This window comes from Salmo salar, chromosome ssa24, assembly GCF_905237065.1.
Source record: "Salmo salar chromosome ssa24, Ssal_v3.1, whole genome shotgun sequence".
Classification (NCBI taxonomy): Eukaryota; Metazoa; Chordata; class Actinopteri; order Salmoniformes; family Salmonidae; genus Salmo; species Salmo salar.
The window spans coordinates 37,659,562-37,678,529 of record NC_059465.1 but is presented as its reverse complement, the minus strand read 5'-3'; the positions used below and the strand labels follow the sequence as shown (position 1 = coordinate 37,678,529).

General features: G+C 44.6%; 1 protein-coding gene across 3 annotated transcripts in view; it reads right to left on the bottom strand.

Moving 5' to 3' along the window:
* LOC106585836 (glutamate receptor ionotropic, delta-2) overlaps positions 1-18,968 on the bottom strand; it is a 628,475-nt gene that overhangs the window by 249,373 nt on the left and 360,134 nt on the right. For all 3 annotated transcript variants that reach the window (XR_001324086.2, XM_014172508.2, XM_014172509.2), the window contains exon 4: positions 16,278-16,483. Coding sequence is in view for 2 of the 3 variants with exons in the window: in XM_014172508.2 (XP_014027983.1) it covers positions 16,278-16,483 (206 nt within the window). In the remaining variant the exon portion in view is untranslated. The remainder of the gene's footprint in view (positions 1-16,277; positions 16,484-18,968) is intronic.

The following is an 18,968-nucleotide window of genomic DNA, read 5'->3' as shown; positions in this document are numbered from 1 at the left end:
TTGTCGACCACATACAGTGCTTCCAATAAAGAAGTGTGGTCACGAACTCTGTGTCTCCTGCGCCTGACTCTACCTCTCCTGTTGTTCCTCGAGCCAGCCCGTGACACCTACAGGCATAAACTAATGTGTTACCTACAGGCATAAACTAATGTGTTACCTACAGGCATAAACTAATGTGTTACCTACAGGCATAAACTAATGTGTTACCTACAGGCATAAACTAACGTGTTAAACTAACACATTACCTACGGGGTTAAACTGACACATTACCTACGGGGTTAAACTAACACATTACCTACGGGGTTAAACTAACACGTTACCTACAGGCATAAACTAACGTGTTAAACTAACACGTTACCTACAGGGTTAAACTAACGTGTTACCTACAGGGTTAAACTAACACGTTACCTACAGGCATAAACTAACATGTTAAACTAACACGTTACCTACAGGGTTAAACTAACACGTTACCTACGGGGTTAAACTAACACGTTACCTACGGGGTTAAACTAACATGTTACCTACGGGGTTAAACTAACACGTTACCTACGGGGTTAAACTAACACGTTACCTACGGGGTTAAACTAACACGTTACCTACAGGCATAAACTAATGTGTTAAACTAACACATTAGCTACGGGGTTAAACTAACGTGTTCCCTACGGGGTTAAACTAACACGTTACCTACGGGGTTAAACTAACACGTTACCTACGGGGTTAAACTAACACGTTACCTACAGGCATAAACTAATGTGTTAAACTAACACATTACCTACAGGGTTAAACTAACACGTTACCTACAGGGTTAAACTAACACATTAACTACAGGGTTAAACTAACACGTTACCTACAGGCATAAACTAATGTGTTAAACTAACACATTACCTACGGGGTTAAACTAACACGTTACCTACGGGGTTAAACTAACACGTTACCTACAGGGTTAAACTAACACGTTACCTACGGGGTTAAACTAACACGTTACCTACGGGGTTAAACTAATACGTTACCTAGTGGGTTAAACTAACACGTTACCTAGAGGGTTAAACTAACACGTTACCTACAGGGTTAAACTAACACGTTACCTACGGGGTTAAACTAACACGTTACCTACGGGGTTAAACTAACACGTTACCTACGGGGTTAAACTAACACGTTACCTACAGGTATAAACTAACGTGTTAAACTAACACATAACCTACGGGGTTAAACTAACACGGTACCTACGGGGTTAAACTAATGTGTTACCTACAGGCATAAACTAACGTGTTAAACTAACACATTACCTACGGGGTTAAACTAACACGTTACCTACAGGCATAAACTAACGTGTTAACTACAGGCATATACTAACGTGTTAAACTAACACGTGACCTACGGGGTTAAACTAACATGTTACCTACAGGCATAAACTAACGTGTTAAACTAACACATTACCTACGGGGTTAAACTAACGTGTTACCTACAGGCATAAACTAACACGTTACCTACAGCCATAAACTAACGTGTTACCTACAGGCAAAAACTAATGTGTTACCTACTGTCACGACAGTGACGGATGGTGGCGCCCCTCCTCGGCCGGGCGGAGCTCGGCAGTCGTCGTCGCCGGCCTACTAGCTACCATCGATCCCTTTTTGTTTCACTTTCGTTTGGTTAGGTCTAGGTAGGCACGCACCTGTTTTGGGTTAGTCATTAGTAAGGGGGGGTTATTTAGGTTAGCGTAGGATGTATGTGGTTGTACGTGATTGTGTTGCTTGTCCGGGTTTTTTGTTTGAAAAGAACGTGTACTGACTTTTTCCTTCTGCCAGTGGTTTATTTTGTTTGTGTACACCACCGCAGAATCTTTCAGGGCTGCGCCCCTATACTTTGTCGACCACGTACAGTGCTCCAATAAAGAAGTGTGGTCACGAACTCTCTGTCTCCTGCGCCTGACTCTACCTCTCCTGTTGTTCCTCGAGCCAGCCCGTGACACCTACAGGCATAAACTAATGTGTTACCTACAGGCATAAACTAATGTGTTACCTACAGGCATAAACTAATGTGTTACCTACAGGCATAAACTAATGTGTTAAACTAACACATTACCTACGAGGTTAAACTAACGTGTTACATACGGGGTTAAACTAACACGTTACCTACGGGGTTAAACTAACACGTTACCTACAGGCATAAACTAACGTGTTAAACTAACACATTACCTACGGGGTTAAACTAACACATTACCTACGGGGTTAAACTAACACGTTACCTACAGGCATAAACTAATGTGTTAAACTAACACGTTACCTACAGGGTTAAACTAACGTGTTACCTACGGGGTTAAACTAACACGTTACCTACAGGCATAAACTAACGTGTTAAACTAACACGTTACCTACAGGGTTAAACTAACACGTTACCTACGGGGTTAAACTAACACGTTACCTACGGGGTTAAACTAACACGTTACCTACGGGGTTAAACTAACACGTTACCTACAGGCATAAACTAATGTGTTAAACTAACACATTACCTACGGGGTTAAACTAACGTGTTCCCTACGGGGTTAAACTAACACGTTACCTACGGGGTTAAACTAACACGTTACCGACAGGCATAAACTAACGTGTTAAACTAACACATTACCTACGGGGTTAAACTAACACATTACCTACGGGGTTAAACTAACACATTACCTACGGGGTTAAACTAACACGTTACCTACAGGGTTAAACTAACACATTACCTACAGGGTTAAACTAACACGTTACCTACGGGGTTAAACTAATGTGTTACCTACAGGCATAAACTAACGTGTTAAACTAACACATTACCTACGGGGTTAAACTAACACGTTACCTACGGGGTTAAACTAACGTGTTACCTACAGGCATAAACTAACGTGTTAAACTAACACATTACCTACGGGGTTAAACTAACGTGTTCCCTACGGGGTTAAACTAACACGTTACCTACAGGGTTAAACTAACACGTTACCTACGGGGTTAAACGAATGTGTTACCTACAGGCATAAACTAACGTGTTAAACTAACACATTACCTACGGGGTTAAACTAACACGTTACCTACGGGGTTAAACTAACACGTTACCTACAGGCATAAACTAACGTGTTAAACTAACACATTGCCTACGGGGTTAAACTAACACGGTACCTACGGGGTTAAACTAACACGTTACCTACAGGGTTAAACTAACACAGGCATAAACTAACGTGTTAAACTAACACGTTACCTACAGGGTTAAACTAACACATTACCTACGGGGTTAAACTAACACATTACCTACGGGGTTAAACTAACACGTTACCTACAGGCATAAACTAACGTGTTAAACTAACACGTTACCTACAGGGTTAAACTAACACAGGCATAAACTAACGTGTTAAACTAACACATTACCTACAGGGTTAAACTAACACATTACCTACAGCGTTAAACTAACACGTTACCTACGGGGTTAAACTAATGCGTTACCTACAGGCATAAACTAACGTGTTAAACGAACACATTACCTACGGGGTTAAACTAACGTGTTACCTACAGGCATAAACTAACGTGTTAAACTAACACATTACCTACGGGGTTAAACTAACATGTTACCTACAGGGTTAAACTAACACGTTACCTACAGGCATAAACTAACGGGTTAAACTAACACATTACCTACGGGGTTAAACTAACACATTACCTACGGGGTTAAACTAACACATTACCTACGGGGTTAAACTAACACGTTACCTACAGGCATAAACTAACGTGTTAAACGAACACATTACCTACGGGGTTAAACTAACGTGTTACCTACAGGCATAAACTAACGTGTTAAACTAACACATTACCTACGGGGTTAAACTAACGTGTTACCTACAGGGTTAAACTAACACGTTACCTACAGGCATAAACTAACGTGTTAAACTAACACATTACCTACGGGGTTAAACTAACACATTACCTACAGGGTTAAACTAACACATTACCTACGGGGTTAAACTAACACGTTACCTACAGGCATAAACTAATGTGTTACCTACAGGCATAAACTAACGTGTTACCTACAGGCATAAACTAACGTGTTACCTACAGGCATAAACTAATGTGTTACCTACAGGCATAAACTAATGTGTTACCTACAGGCATAAACTAATGTGTTACCTACAGGCATAAACTAACGTGTTACCTACAGGCATAAACTAACGTGTTACCTACAGGCATAAACTAATGTGTTACCTACAGGCATAAACTAATGTGTTACCTACAGGCATAAACTAATGTGTTACCTACAGGGTTAAACCAAACAGTTTGACGGACAGTGTGATTACCCCACCCAGTGTGAAGCACTAAGGCCCAGTGTCCTACTCCATCGATAGTGTACACCCACATGATGCGAACACACACACACACACACACACACACACACACACACACACACACACACACACACACACACACACACACACACACACACACACACACACACACACACTCACTCACACTCACACCACATTCCTCTGTGTCGAGTTAACGCCTGCCTCGAGAGCACACTACAGTAATCCGGTATAGAACAGCTGTTTCTCCCCTGGTGCTGTCTGTCCAACTTTAACTGCATAGGGTATGACCCAAATGGTACCCTATTCCCTATATAGTGAACTATGAGCCCTGGCCAAACGTAGTGCACTATAAAGGGAATAGGGTGCCATTTGGGAGGAGCCATAGTGTTGTGATTTCCAGTTTGGACTATGGCTGGTGACGGTATCACAGTATAAGTTTGACCCTGTGGTTGAACCCTGCCTGAGTCTGTCTGCGGAGGGAGGGAGAGGATTAGAGGACTAATCCAACCATGGTAGTCTTAACAGCCTCCTGCCATGGTAGTCTTAACAGCCTCCTGCCATGGTAGTGTTATCAGCCTCCTGCCATGGTAGTCTTAACAGCCTCCTGCCATGGTAGTCTTATCAGCCTCCTGCCATGGTAGTCTTAACAGCCTCCTGCCATGGTAGTCTTATCAGCCTCCTGCCATGGTAGTCTTATCAGCTTCCTGCCATGGTAGTCTTATCAGCCTCCTGCCATGGTAGTGTTATCAGCCTCCTGCCATGGTAGTCTAATCAGCCTCCTGCCTTGGTAGTCTTAACAGCCTCCTGCCATGGTAGTGTTATCAGCCTCCTGCCATGGTAGTCTAATCAGCCTCCTGCCATGGTATTCTTATCAGCCTCCTGCCTTGGTAGTCTTATCAGCCTCCTTACCATGGTAGTCTTAACAACCTCCTGCCATGGTAGTCTAATCAGCCTCCTGCCATGGTAGTCTTATCAGCCTTCTCAGGAAGTCTTATCAGCCTCCTGCCATGGTAGTCTTATCAGCCTCCTTACCTTGGTAGTCTAATCAGCCTCCTGCCATTGTAGTCTAATCAGCCTCCTGCCATGGTAGTCTTATCAGCCTCCTTACCTTGGTAGTCTCATCAGCCTCCTGCCGTGGTAGACATATCAGCCTTCGCAGGAAGTCTTATCAGCCTCCTGCCATGGTAGTCTTATCAGCCTCCTGCCATGGTAGTCTTATCAGCCTCCTGCCATGGTAGTCTTATCAGCCTCCTGCCATGGTAGTCTAATTAGCCTCCTGCCATGGTAGTCTTATCAGCCTTCTCAGGAAGTCTTATCAGCCTCCTGCCATGGTAGTCTTATCAGCCTCCTACCTTGGTAGTCTAATCAGCCTCCTGCCATTGTAGTCTAATCAGCCTTATGCCTTGGTAGTCTTATCAGCCTCCTGCCATGGTAGTCTTATCAGCCTTCACGGGAAGTCTTATCAGCCTCCTGCCATGGTAGTCTAATCAGCCTTCTGCCATGGTAGTCTAATCAGCCTCCTGCATTGGTAGTCTTATCAGCCTCCTGCCATGGTAGTCTTATCAGCCTCCTGCCATGGTAGTCTAATTAGCCTCCTGCCATGGTAGTCTTATCAGCCTTCTCAGGAAGTCTTATCAGCCTCCTGCCATGGTAGTCTTATCAGCCTCCTACCTTGGTAGTCTAATCAGCCTCCTGCCATTGTAGTCTAATCAGCCTTATGCCATGGTAGTCTTATCAGCCTCCTACCTTGGTGGTCTAATCAGCCTCCTGCCTTGGTAGTCTTATCAGCCTCCTGCCATGGTAGTCTTATCAGCCTTCACGGGAAGTCTTATCAGCCTCCTGCCATGGTAGTCTAATCAGCCTTCTGCCATGGTAGTCTAATCAGCCTCCTGCATTGGTAGTCTTATCAGCCTCCTGCCATGGTAGTCTTATCAGCCTCCTGCATTGGTAGTCTTATCAGCCTCCTGCATTGGTAGTCTTATCAGCCTCCTGCCATGGTAGTCTAATCAGCCTCCTGCCATGGTAGTCTAATCAGCCTCCTGCCATGGTAGTCTAATCAGCCTCCTGCATTGGTAGTCTTATCAGCCTCCTGCCTTGGTAGTCTTATCAGCCTCCTTACCTTGGTAGTCTTATCAGTCTACTGCCATGGTAGTCTTATCAGCCTCCTTACCTTGGTAGTCTTAGCAACCTCCTACCATGGTAGTCTTATCAGTCTACTGCCATGGTAGTCTTAACAACCTCCTACCATGGTAGTCCTCTCAGTCTACTGCCATGGTAGTCTTAGCAACCTCTTACCATGGTAGTCTTATCAGTCTACTGCAATGGTAGTCTTAGCAACCTCCAACAATGGTAGTCTTAGTCTACTGCCATGGTAGTCTTAGCAACCTTCTACCATGGTAGTCTTCTCAGTCTACTGCCATGGTAGTCTTAACAACTTCCTACCATGGTAGTCTTAGTCTACTGCCATGGTAGTCTTAGCAACCTCCTACCATGGTAGTCTTCTCAGTCTACTGCCATGGTAGTCTTAGCAACCTTCTACCATGGTAGTCTTCTCAGTCTACTGCCATGGTCGTCTTAACAACCTCCTACCATGGTAGTCTTAGTCTACTGCCATGGTAGTCTTAGCAACCTCCTACCAGGGCAGTCTTCTCAGTCTACTGCCATGGTAGTCTTAACAACCTCCTACCATGGTAGTCTAATCAGTCTACTGACTCTGTCAACATGTATCACATACCAGAGGGAGGGTCATTAAATAACAGGAGGGAAGAAAACACTAAACAAAGCTTGTCTTCAACTGTAGATGCTGTACTGCAGCCTCAGCAGGAAACCACAGTCAATGGGACTTCCTGTTAAATTATTAAAGATCTGACGCAGAGCTTTCGAGGTTCAGATTCCAAAAAAAGGAAAAAAAGTGATATTTATAATGGAAAGTTAGTAATATCAGTGTATATGTGTTTTCACTAGTAGAAACTATACAGAAAATAGAGGGGAGAAAAATAGAATAGCTATAGAAGTAAACCATACAGTAGACTAATACTAGACACTCGGAGCATGCTGCAGACTTTCAACAAATCAATTACACACATTACATAGAAAACCTGACATCTTCTAATACTTAAAAGCAACCAAGGTGTTAATCTAGCATTACCTTTTCAACAGCGACGTTTCCAAAAAAGGAACAGAAATGCCATCCACTTCATCATCAGACGACAGAGGAGAAAAACCTATGCATTCAAGCAACCCTAAAGAAGGCAGAATTAATTCAGCAACTATCCATGAGTCTCTCTCTCTCTCTCTCTCTCTCTCTCTCTCTCTCTCTGCAGACAGACAATTTCAATTTCCCATCTAATACATCTTACTAGCAGGACTTCTATTAAAACCAAGTGCATTAATTAGAAAAGACACAGCACAAAACATTTTTTTAAACTGTGGAATGTCATTTGATTCTTCATCCTTCATTCCACTCTACATTCTCTGCTTTGAATGCCAGGCTCGGCGTGATACTGTCCACAGAGGATCGTGTAGGAATGGTCATGCTTCTCCAAATGAAATTAGAAACAAAGCGAGAAGAAATGTCCTGAGATAGGAGAATGGCCAGTGATATCAAATTGACCGTGTAATGTGGAGATAGTGACAGAGAAAAGGGGCAGGGCTGGGGGGGATAGGCAGGCAGTAAATAATCACTGAATGAGAGCTCCGTGACACAGATTTGATGCACTCCTCTTCAGAGACGAGGGGTGATATACTGTACCTCCTGCTTAACACACACACACACACACACACATGTACCCAGACACATACGAACATACACACACACAAACACACACACACGAACTCTCATACACACATACTGTACGCTCGCATATAAACACACACACACGTGTCGATACAAAACCTATTGAAAACCAATACACCATCTCTGCGTTCACACAGGCAAACAAATTCTGATATTTTTCCACTAATTGGTCTTTTGACCAATCACATCAGATCTTTTCACATAAGATCTTTTTCAGAGCATTTAGTGAAAATGCAGCCCAAAACTATCTGTGATCTTGTACTATATTTTATGTTGAAGGCGAACATCATTGGTGCTAGGGTTCTAGCGTGGGTCAACAGCACTAATGCTCCATTCTGGTCCACGTAGTGCGTGTGTGTGTGTGTGTGTGTGTGTGTGTGTGTGTGTGTGTGTGTGTGTGTGTGTGTGTGTGTGTGTGTGTGTGTGTGTGTGTGTGTGTGTGTGTGTGTGTGTGTGTGTGTGTGTGTGTAAGATAAGACTTTAATGTCATGGCCGTCTATTTTAGTGATAAAGTTCAAGGTTAAAGCAGAATCATTAAACATCCTACGCCCTGGTGCGGTACATGTCCATGTCCCAAATAGCACCCTTTTCCCTATGTGGTGCACTACATTTGACCAGGGTTTATAGGGTCTGGTCAAAAGTAGTGCACTACATAGGGAATAGGGTACTATTCGAGTCAACCAATGAGTGCTGTCCGTTAACTTCTATGGGCTACGTGGGACGCTAGCGTCCCACCTGCGGGACACAGCCAGTGAAATATCAGGGCGGCAAATTCAAAAACAACAAAATGTCATAATTCAACTTTCTCAAACATACAACTATTTTACACCATTTTAAAGATACACTTCTCCTTGATCCAACCACATTGTCCGATTTCAAAAAGGCTTTACAGCGAAAGCAAAACATGGCCTTCCCTGTGGCTCAGTTGGTAGAGCATGGTGTGTGCAACGCCAGGGTTGTGGGTTTGATTTCTACGGGGGGCCAGTACAAAAAAAAAATGCATGAAATGTTTGAAAATGTATGCATTCACTACTGTAAGTCGCTCTGGATAAGAGCGTCTGCTAAATGACTTAAATGTAAAAAATTTGATTATGTTAGGAGAGTGTATAGACAAAAATAATCACACAGACATTTTCCAAGCAAGGACATGTGTCAATAAAACACAGCTAAATGAAGCACTAACCTTTGACGATCTTCATCAGATGACACTCTTAGGACATTATGTTACACAATACATGTATGTTTTGTTTGATAAAGTTCATATTTATATCCAAAAACAGCATTTTACATTGGCGCGTGATGTTCAGAAAATGTATTCCCACCAAAACGTCCGGTGAATGTGCACATCAATTTACAAAAATACTCATCATAAACGTTGACAAAATATATAACAATTATTTAAAGAATTATAGATAGACTACTCCTGGATGCAACCGCTTTGTCAGATTTTAAAATAGCTTTACGGAGAAAGTATATTTTTCAATATTCTGAGTACATAGCTCAGCCATCACAGCGAGCTATACAGACACCCGCCAAGTTCGGGGCAACCTAAACTCAGAATTAGTATTAGAAATATTCGCTTACCTTTGCTGATCTTCGTCAGAATGCACTCCCAGGACTGCTACTTCCACAAGAAATGTTGTTTTTGATCGAAATAATCCATATTTATGTACAAATACCTCCGTTTTGTTCATGCGTACGGATCACTTATCCAAAGGCATAATGCACGAGCGCGGAACCAGAGACGAAAAGTCAAAATGTTCCATTACCGTACTTAGAAGCATGTCAAACGCTGTTTAAAATCAATCTTTATGGTATTTTTAACGTAAAATTGCGATAATATTCCAACTGGACAATAGCATATTCATTCAAGAAGAAAAAGAAGGAACGGCGCGCTCGTGTGACCGCGCATATCCAATCCCTTTGTTGCCAGGCAGACTACTCAGTAACTGAGCTCCTATACTCTGCCCAGTGACAGGAGAATGCTCAAACCACTTTCTGAAGGCTGTTGACAGCCAATGGAAGCCTTAGGAAGTGCAACGTCACCCCACAGACACCGTAGTTTCGATAGAGAATCAAAAGAACAACTACAATTCTCAGACTTTCCACTTCCTGCTTGGATTTTTCTCAGGTTTTTGCCTGCCAAATCAGTTCTGTTATACTCACAGACACCATTCAAACAGTTTTAGAAACTTCAGAGTGTTTTCTATCCAAATCTACTAATAATATGCATATTCTAGTTTCTGGGCCAGAGTAGTAACCTGTTTAAATTGGGTACGTTTTTCATCCGGCCGTGAAAATACTGCCCCCTACACCCCAACAGGTTAAGAGGACACGCCAAGGCAGGTTGGAAACTGACGACACGTTCACCAGACTGTAACACAGTCTTCTAAGAAAACAATTTCCAGGTAATTATGTTATTTTGCGTACATGGTATTTGCGTAGTAACAGAGTAATCAGATAATTATTTCCAGAAAATGTACTCTTGGTTATTTTGGGATTCATTGTAGCTAACCTGATAGTAACAATATTGTTATCAAGAAATTACTAATTTAGTGAAATAATTTCAAATCATTACTAGAAAGTACAAATTTCTTACTGAGTCATATCACTCTAAATACAAGAGGAATTCCAGTGGCTAGTAGGACTGTAAAATAAAGTATAACCCATTTCCACTATGCTACTGCATGTGCTCTGTACCTCCTCTTCAAGGACCCCCCCCCACACCCACACAACCCTCCAGCCATCCCCCCACCCCCATCACCTCTCCACCCCCCCTACTTCTCTCCTTCATGAGGGTAAGGACAAAAGCGCTCCAGCGTCTCATCCCCTTGTTCTCCCATCTCCTCCACCATAACAATAGCACCTCTGTCACAGGTTACTCTTCCTGCACTCTGTCACCATGGCAGTAAAGTTGACGGTAGAGAGAGTGACACAACACACGATGAATCATCTTCTCAGCCTCAGCACTTTCCATTTCAATAATGCATTTCAAACGGCTCCGCTTAGTTCCTTCCCTGCCTTAGTTCCTTCCCTGCCTTAGTTCCTTCCCTGCCTCTCTCTCTCTCTCTCTCTCTCTCTCTCTCTCTCTCTCTCTCTCTCTCTCTCTCTCTCTCTCTTTCTGTTTGTGGTGCATGTGTCATGTACATCACTAAGATGTCATGGTCACTTGCCAAACACTGTCTCCCCACTCCGCCTAACCAGAGCTCTCTGTGTGGCCCACCATGTGTTAGAGAGGCGTGACCGCTGTTGTGTGTCTGCTGCTCAGACCGCGACCTTGAGTGGTGGGAACAGGGTCCGACTGCCTGTCTGACCGATGGGGATGCGGGGGAGAAAGCAAGTGAAAAGAGGAAGAGAGATGGAGATAGGGGAATGCAGTAGAGAGGAGGGCATGTCTGACAGGGGCCATCCGTCTAACTGTTACCTTGAGATAAAGTGACCAGTCACACGGCCCACACCGAGCTAGCTGTACCTCATCCAAATCATTGTAGAGAGGTAGGGGTGTGTGTACTGGGAAACAGCAGCTAGTCTGCCATGACAGCTCGGGGAGACTGATTCTCTGCCCCTTGGACTGGAGTCGATCTCATACTGATGGTACACACAACAACAACAACAACAGTACTGACTTAACTTAACTAGACAGAGCTACAGGACTTCTTATCACTGTAATACAGCACAGCCAGGTGAAACACTACCCCTCTGTTGTCCTGTCTGTTGGTGTTGTCAGCTGTATGAGCAATTATCTCCAGAGAGAGGGTGTTTTCTAACACTCCCTGTCCAGCTGTCAGGCTGTCACCATCAGCGTGACGGACATCTGTCCATGACACTGTCGGACACACACTTCACTGGGAGTGACGGAAAGAGAGGCAGCGGCTGAGGACACGGCCTCTCTCGCCTCGCCTCGCCTCACCTCCCCGACACCTCCTCCCATGTCCCAACGTCTGTCCCTCTGTCTGTTTGGATGGCCTCTCAGTGACTCCACCAGACTAGTAGTGTCGTTAGTGTCAGGCCCCCGTCTGTCAACATCACACTTCACATCCAAAGCACATACTGTCTGTACATACACACGCCTGTCTGCATACACATACACATCCCCTCACACTCGCCCAGTTGCCAACAGTCTCCACTCACTCACCCAGCCCAAAACAAGCCTAATATAGTACACTGGTAGTTTCCCAGGACCAGTTTGGGATTTCTGTCAGACATCATCTGTTAGTCTTACAACTTGATTATTTGAAATAGCTTCAGACAGCTTCTTAATAAGATTTGTGGCTCTTATTATCTCATTCACCAAAGGAGTGCTGGCCCAACACAAAAAACAAACAACGCTCGTTTCTCTGACCTGCGATGGAAGCTAAGTGATTACAAGCTTGCCAGCCAGTGTTGTGTTCTAAAATGTGATTTTGGAATGAGAAAAGGAATGTTAGAGGATTTTTAGATGGCTAGCATTCATCTTGAAGGGCTACAATCACTATCTGGGAGCTCCATAGATAACGATCCAGCATGGCGATAAAAGTAGAAAGCGTTTTTTCCGTTTGCACTCGAGAATCATCTTGTGATAACAAAAAACTTCAAAACCATTAATGCCTGTCTCTGTTTATTTGTGTCTTTGAAACGCTCCCTTGGGTGTTCCAACTTCTGATGATAACATCAATCAAGTTATTAAAAGAAACAGTGGCAGATCTGTCAGCTCGTGGAGTGCCTTACAACGAATTACATTAGCATCTCCAAAATACTCTGTAGTTATTTAGTAATGAAACAAATCCAATCTGTGCCACACTTTCAATTTGCAAATAGCTTATTATAGGATCATTATCATTTAGAAATGGGATCGTGCGACGTAAAAAATGCAGGTATAATTCAGGGGATAATTCAGGTATAATTCAGGGGATAATTCAGGTATAATTCAGGGGATAATTCAGGGATAATTCAGGGGATAATTCAGGTATAACCAGTGAAACTAGTAACTAGTCCTATAAAAACTATTGTCCATATTAGCTAATTCTGCATCTCTTGGTTAACCACATTTCCACTACGTCCATCATATTTCTACATCAAAGCATGTTTTCAGGCCTGCTCTTTTGAGGAAATCTTGAAAAAAAATATTGTGGGGTTTATTAGGAAGAGGGCATGTCATTTTAGGATTTCATTTTAGATATGAGAAACTCTCAAGCTGAGATCATTTTAATATTTCAAAGTAAGGACATCAAATGGCAAAATTCATACTCTCTAGATATCAAAGAAGTACTTGAGAGGATATGGATTTCTAACTCTGTAGACTTATTGCAATCATTCCAGAAGCCTTTTCTAAAGAGCATCTTCTGCATTGTCTCAACCACTTCACATTGATACAACATTAACAGATGGCGCATCCCCTTGGAGACGCTCACTGATGACTTTCATTCTACACTAATCATGAAAAGAAATCATTCAAATGACTTCATTTTAAGTGGTTTCTCATATAGGCATCTAAGTAATTCCTCAATTCCGATAACATCAGGCCATATCAGGCCAATAATCTATTCATCCATTCATTAGGAATACAAATGTTGACTTTTATAATACCTAAATCATGAATATGTTCTTAAAATGTGTTTTTAGTGTAAGTCGATTCTTCTGTCGCGATCTTATTCATAAGTAAGGTGCAGGAGGAGAGCAAATAGTCTAGTCGTTATTTGATACAGGCCCATGTGTTGGCAATAAAACCAATCAGACAGAGCTAACCAAAGGATTAAGTAACGCATAAAATCACATAAGTTGGTTTTATGTGTGTGTGTTTGTCTACAGACTGTTTAGGGTGAGAAATGTGCCTATGCTAGCGTGTGGAGCAAACAGATGTTTAACAGTCCTTCCTGCTGTGTTAGAGAAACACACACACTACGCACAGGTAGGCACACACACACACACACTACACTACAAAACTACACACATATACCGTCAACGCACGCACGCACGCACGCACGCACGCACGCACGCAAGCACACACCCACAGGAAAAGAGGGGTGGTGAGCCCTGGCTACAATCTGTTTTCATCTAGCAGAAGAGCCTAATGCATTTTGTTAGGCCCTCTTGAAACAAATTATTTCAACAAATAAACTTGATAAAGCCAGATAGATCTTGTCATCCATTTTATCTCCAAATCGGTATCCAATCCATCTTACGCTATCTCACCGTGAAACAGGACATCCCTTTAGAGGATGTGTCAACCAAAACATTTTGGATTATAAATTCTACCTTGTGTGTTCTCAGAAAACCTCATTTAATCCCATGTGCAAATCGATGAGGATTGAACAGCAAGCATCTCTTGAGGGCAACCTTTCTTCGTCTCCACCCATGGAAATGTCAAGTTCTCCCTGAGGTGGTTACGAAGCAGACCCCAGGCCATGTCCTGACCCCCTATTACCACTGCCTATGGGACCTGTGCCGTCCACTGATATCCCATCCTCCCCTCTCCACTCCTCTCCCCTCCACTCCACTTCTTTCTACTCCTCTCCACTGCTCTCCCCTCCACTCCACTTCTTTCATCTCCACTCCTCTCCTCTCCACTCCACACCTCTCCTCTCCACTCCTCTCCCCTCCACTCCTCCCCTTTCCACTCCTCTCCACTCCTCTCCCCTCCACTCCTCTCCCCTCCACTCCTCTTCTTTCATCTCCTCTCCTCTCCTCTCCACTCCTCTCCACTCCTCACCACTCCTTTCCTCTTTTCCCCTATCCACTAATTTCCTCTAATCTCCTCTCAACTCCTCTCCTCTCAATTGCATATCTCTCCACTCTATTCTCCACTCCTTTCCTCTACTCCACTCTCCTCTCCTGACCACTCCTCTCCACTCTCCTCTCCACTCCTCTCCACTCCTTTCCTCTTCTCTCCACTCCACTCCTCTCCACTCCTCTCCCCTCCTCTCCACTCCTTTGCTTTCCTCTTCTCTCCTCTCTACTCATTTCCTCTTCTCTCCACTCCTCTCCACTCTACTTTCCTCTCCAGTACTCTCCACTATTCTCCTCTCCTCTCCACTACTCTCCTCTCCACTAATCTCCACTCCTCTCCTCTCCTCTCCTCTCCTCTCCTCTCCTCTCCTCTCCTCTCCTCTCCTCTCCTCTCCTCTCCTCTCCTCTCCACTACTCTCCTCTCCACTAATCTCCACTCCTCTCCTCTCCTCTCTCCTCTCCTCTCCTCTCCACTACTCTCCTCTCCACTAATCTCCTCTCCTCTCCTCTCCTCTCCTCTCCTCTCCTCTCCTCTCCTCTCCTCTCCTCTCCTCTCCTCTCCAGTACTCTCCACTATTCTCCTCTCCTCTCCAGTACTCTCCTCTCCACTACTCTCCACTCCTCTCGACTACTCTCCACTCCTCTACACTACTCTCCACTCCTCTCCTCTCCTCTCCTCTCCACTACTCTCCATTCTCCAGTTGGATTCATGAGGTCATGTTGTAATTACGAGAAGAGCAGAATCCCACGTGGGATTAACGAAGAAGCTAACCCTTCTTGTTTGAATTCCATATCATTAAAAATGTAAAGTAATGATATTCCTTATACGTTGTACTACACTTGCACTTGTCTCACACAGTATGAATAAAATATAGAGAAAAGCCCATTACTACTTTCTCATTGATAAAGAGAGTGGAGTGTGTCCCAAATGGCACTCTAAAGGCCGTGATTAAAAGGCCCTAGGCTAGTGCACTATAAAGGAAATAGGATGCCATTTGAGGTGTCTGTCATGAGGGATGTCTTTGTTCTTCAGAAAAAGGCACAGGCCTGATTATGGCACAATATGAACTAATTTTAAGATAATAACCTTTTAAGATGTATTAGTCCTAGTGTTTCAATGACTGCCTCCATGAGGTATATTAGTGATAATGTTGTAAAGTAAGTGGTATTCGTGTGTGTGTGTGTGGGTGTGTGTGGGTGTGTGTGGATATGCAGGCCTGTATGTGCATGTGCATGTGCGCGCGCGTGTGTGTGTGTGTGGTGTGTGTGTGTGTGTGTGTGTGTGTGTGTGTGTGTGTGTGTGTGTGTGTGTGTGTGTGTGTGTGTGTGTGCATGTGCGCGCGCGTGTGTGTGTGTGTGGTGTGTGTGTGTGTGTGTGTGTGTGTGTGTGTGTGTGTGTGTGTGTGTGTGTGTGTGTGTGTGTGTGTGTGTGTGTGTGTGTGTGTGTACCTCAGTGATAAAGGCCTTGGCGGTGACGGGACTCATGAAGAGCACGGCCCGGCGCAGTGTGTCCCGGTAGCGGTGGAGCTCCTCCACCCTCATGGTTCTGAACATGCTGGTGATCATCATGTTGATGTTGGACTCCACCTTCTGCAGCGACACGTCCATGCCCTGCTGAGACGTCTTGTCCAGGAAGTCCTGGATCCCACGGATATCTATATGGAGGGGGATAGAGGGTAGAGGGAGAGAGTGGAGGTTGGTAGGAGCAGGAGTGAGAGAGAGAGAAAGAGAGAGAGTTGGAGTGGGAGAGATAGAGAAAGAGGGGAGGGGTGGGAGAGAGAGAGAAAGAGAGGAGGAGTGGGAGAGAGAGAGAAAGAGAGAGGAGGAGTGGGAGAGAGAGAGAAAGAGAGAGGAGGAGTGAGAGAGAGAGAGAGAAAAAGAGGGGAGGAGTGGGAGAGAGAGAGAAAGAGAGGGGAGGAGTGGGAGAGAGAGAAAGAGAGGGGAGGAGTGGGAGGGATAGAGAAAGAGAGGTGAGGAGTGGGGAGAGAGAGAGTCAGAGAGGGGAGGAGTGGGGAGAGAGAGAGTCAGAGAGGGGAGGAGTGTGAGAGAGAGAGTCAGAGAGGGGAGGAGTGGGAGAGAGAGAGAGAGAAAGAGAAAGAGAGGGGAGGAGTGGGAGAGAGAGAAAGAGAGGGAGGAGTGGGAGAGAGAGAAAGAGAGAGGAGGAGTGGGAGAGAGAGAGAGAAAAGAGGGGAGGAGTGGGAGAGAGAGAGAAAGAGAGAGAAGGAGTGGGAGAGAGAGAAAGAGAGAGGAGGAGTGGGAGAGAGAGAGAGAAAAAGAGGGGAGGAGTGCGAGAGAGAGAGAAAGAGAGAGAAGGAGTGGGAGAGAGAGAGAAAGAGAGGGGAGGAGTGGGAGAGATAGAGAAAGAGAGGGGAGGAGTGGGAGAGAGAGAGAGAGAAAGAGAAAGAGAGGGGAGGAGTGGGAGAGAGAGAGAAAGAGAGGGAGGAGTGGGAGAGAGAGAAAGAGAGAGGAGGAGTGGGAGAGAGAGAAAGAGAGAGGTGTAGTGGGAGAGAGAGAAAGAGAGGGGAGGAGTGGGAGAGAGAGAGAAAGAGAGGGGAGGAGTGGGAGAGAGAGAAAGAGAGGGGAGGAGTGGGAGAGAGTCAGAGAGGGGAGGAGTGGGAGAGAGAGAGACAGAGAGGGGAGGAGTGGGAGAGAGAGAAAGAGAGGGGAGGAGTGGGAGAGAAAGAGAGGGGAGGAGTGGGAGAGAGAGAGAAAGAGAGGGGAGGAGTGGGAGAGAGAAAGAGAGGGGAGGAATGGGAGAGAGTCAGAGAGGGGAGGAGTGGGAGAGAGAGAGTCAGAGAGGGGAGGAGTGGGAGAGAGAGAGAAAGAGAGGGGAGGAGTGGGAGAGAAAGAGAGGGGAGGAGTGGGAGAGAGAGAGAAAGAGAGGGGAGGAGTGGGAGAGAGAAAGAGAGGGGAGGAATGGGAGAGAAAGAGGGGAGGAGTGAAAGAGAGGGGAGGAGTGGGAGAGAGAGAAAGAAGGGAGGAGTGGGAGGGAGAGAAATAGTCAGAGAGCGAGAGAGAGTATGTAAGAGAGATAATTTCATCACATTTATTGTTGTGCTGACATCTGACATGGCAGTTCACAGTTTGACGAACAGGGACACAGAGTGCCAGATAAAACGTATTTTTGTCACATCCTGACCATAGAAAGCTGTTATTTTCTATGGTAGAGTAGGTCAGGGCGTGACAGTTTTTTTTTCTAGTTTAGATTTTCTATGTTGTTATGTTCTAGTTTTTGTATTTCTATGTTGTTTTTTGGGATGATCTCCAATTAGAGGCAGCTGGTCATCGTTGTCTCTAATTGGAGATCATACTTAAGTAGTTGTTTTTCCCACCTGGGTTTGTGGGAGATTGTTTTTGAGTTAGTGTATGTTGCACCTCTTCGTCACGGTTTGTTGTTTTTGTTCTTTAGTTTATTTGTGTATCTTGCATAGTTTCACAGTTCAATAAAATATGTGGAACGATACACACGCTGCACTTTGGTCCGCTCGAACGACGTGACACTATAGAGTTAAAGACATGTCAATAAACTCAAAAACAGCTTATTGGAGACCGCATTCCACCATTCCCCATTAATATGGACAGTATTTGGTATACAGTATACTACAAAATCATAGTATTACACATTCACTTTTATCACAGCACATTCGCTCCTGTAGAAAAATGTTGTAATAGACAGAAGAGAATTAGCATTTCTCTTTCAGTGTGCTGGAGTTAGACCTGTGTAGTACATTTGTCACTGCAGCAGTGAGGTGGGCAACTGTCTCACTGAAGAGGTACATATTAAAATGAATCATCACTGAAGAGGTACATATTAAAATGAATCATCACTGAAGAGGTACATATTAAAATGAATCACCACTGAAGAGGTACATATTAAAATGAATCATCAGTCAGAGAGCTGACTGGCTGCTCATCTCTCTCTCCCCCTCCCTCCTTTTCCCCCTATCCCCCCTCTCTCTGTCTCTCTCTCCCCTCCCTCCCTTTCCCCCTATCCCCCTCTCTCTCTCCCCTTCCTCCCTTTCCCCTATCCCCCCCCTCTCTCTCTCTCTCTCTCTCTCTCCCTCCCTCCTTTTCTCCCTACCCCCCTCTCTCTCTCCCCCTCCCTCCCTCCCTCCCTCCCTACCCACCCTCTCTTTCTCA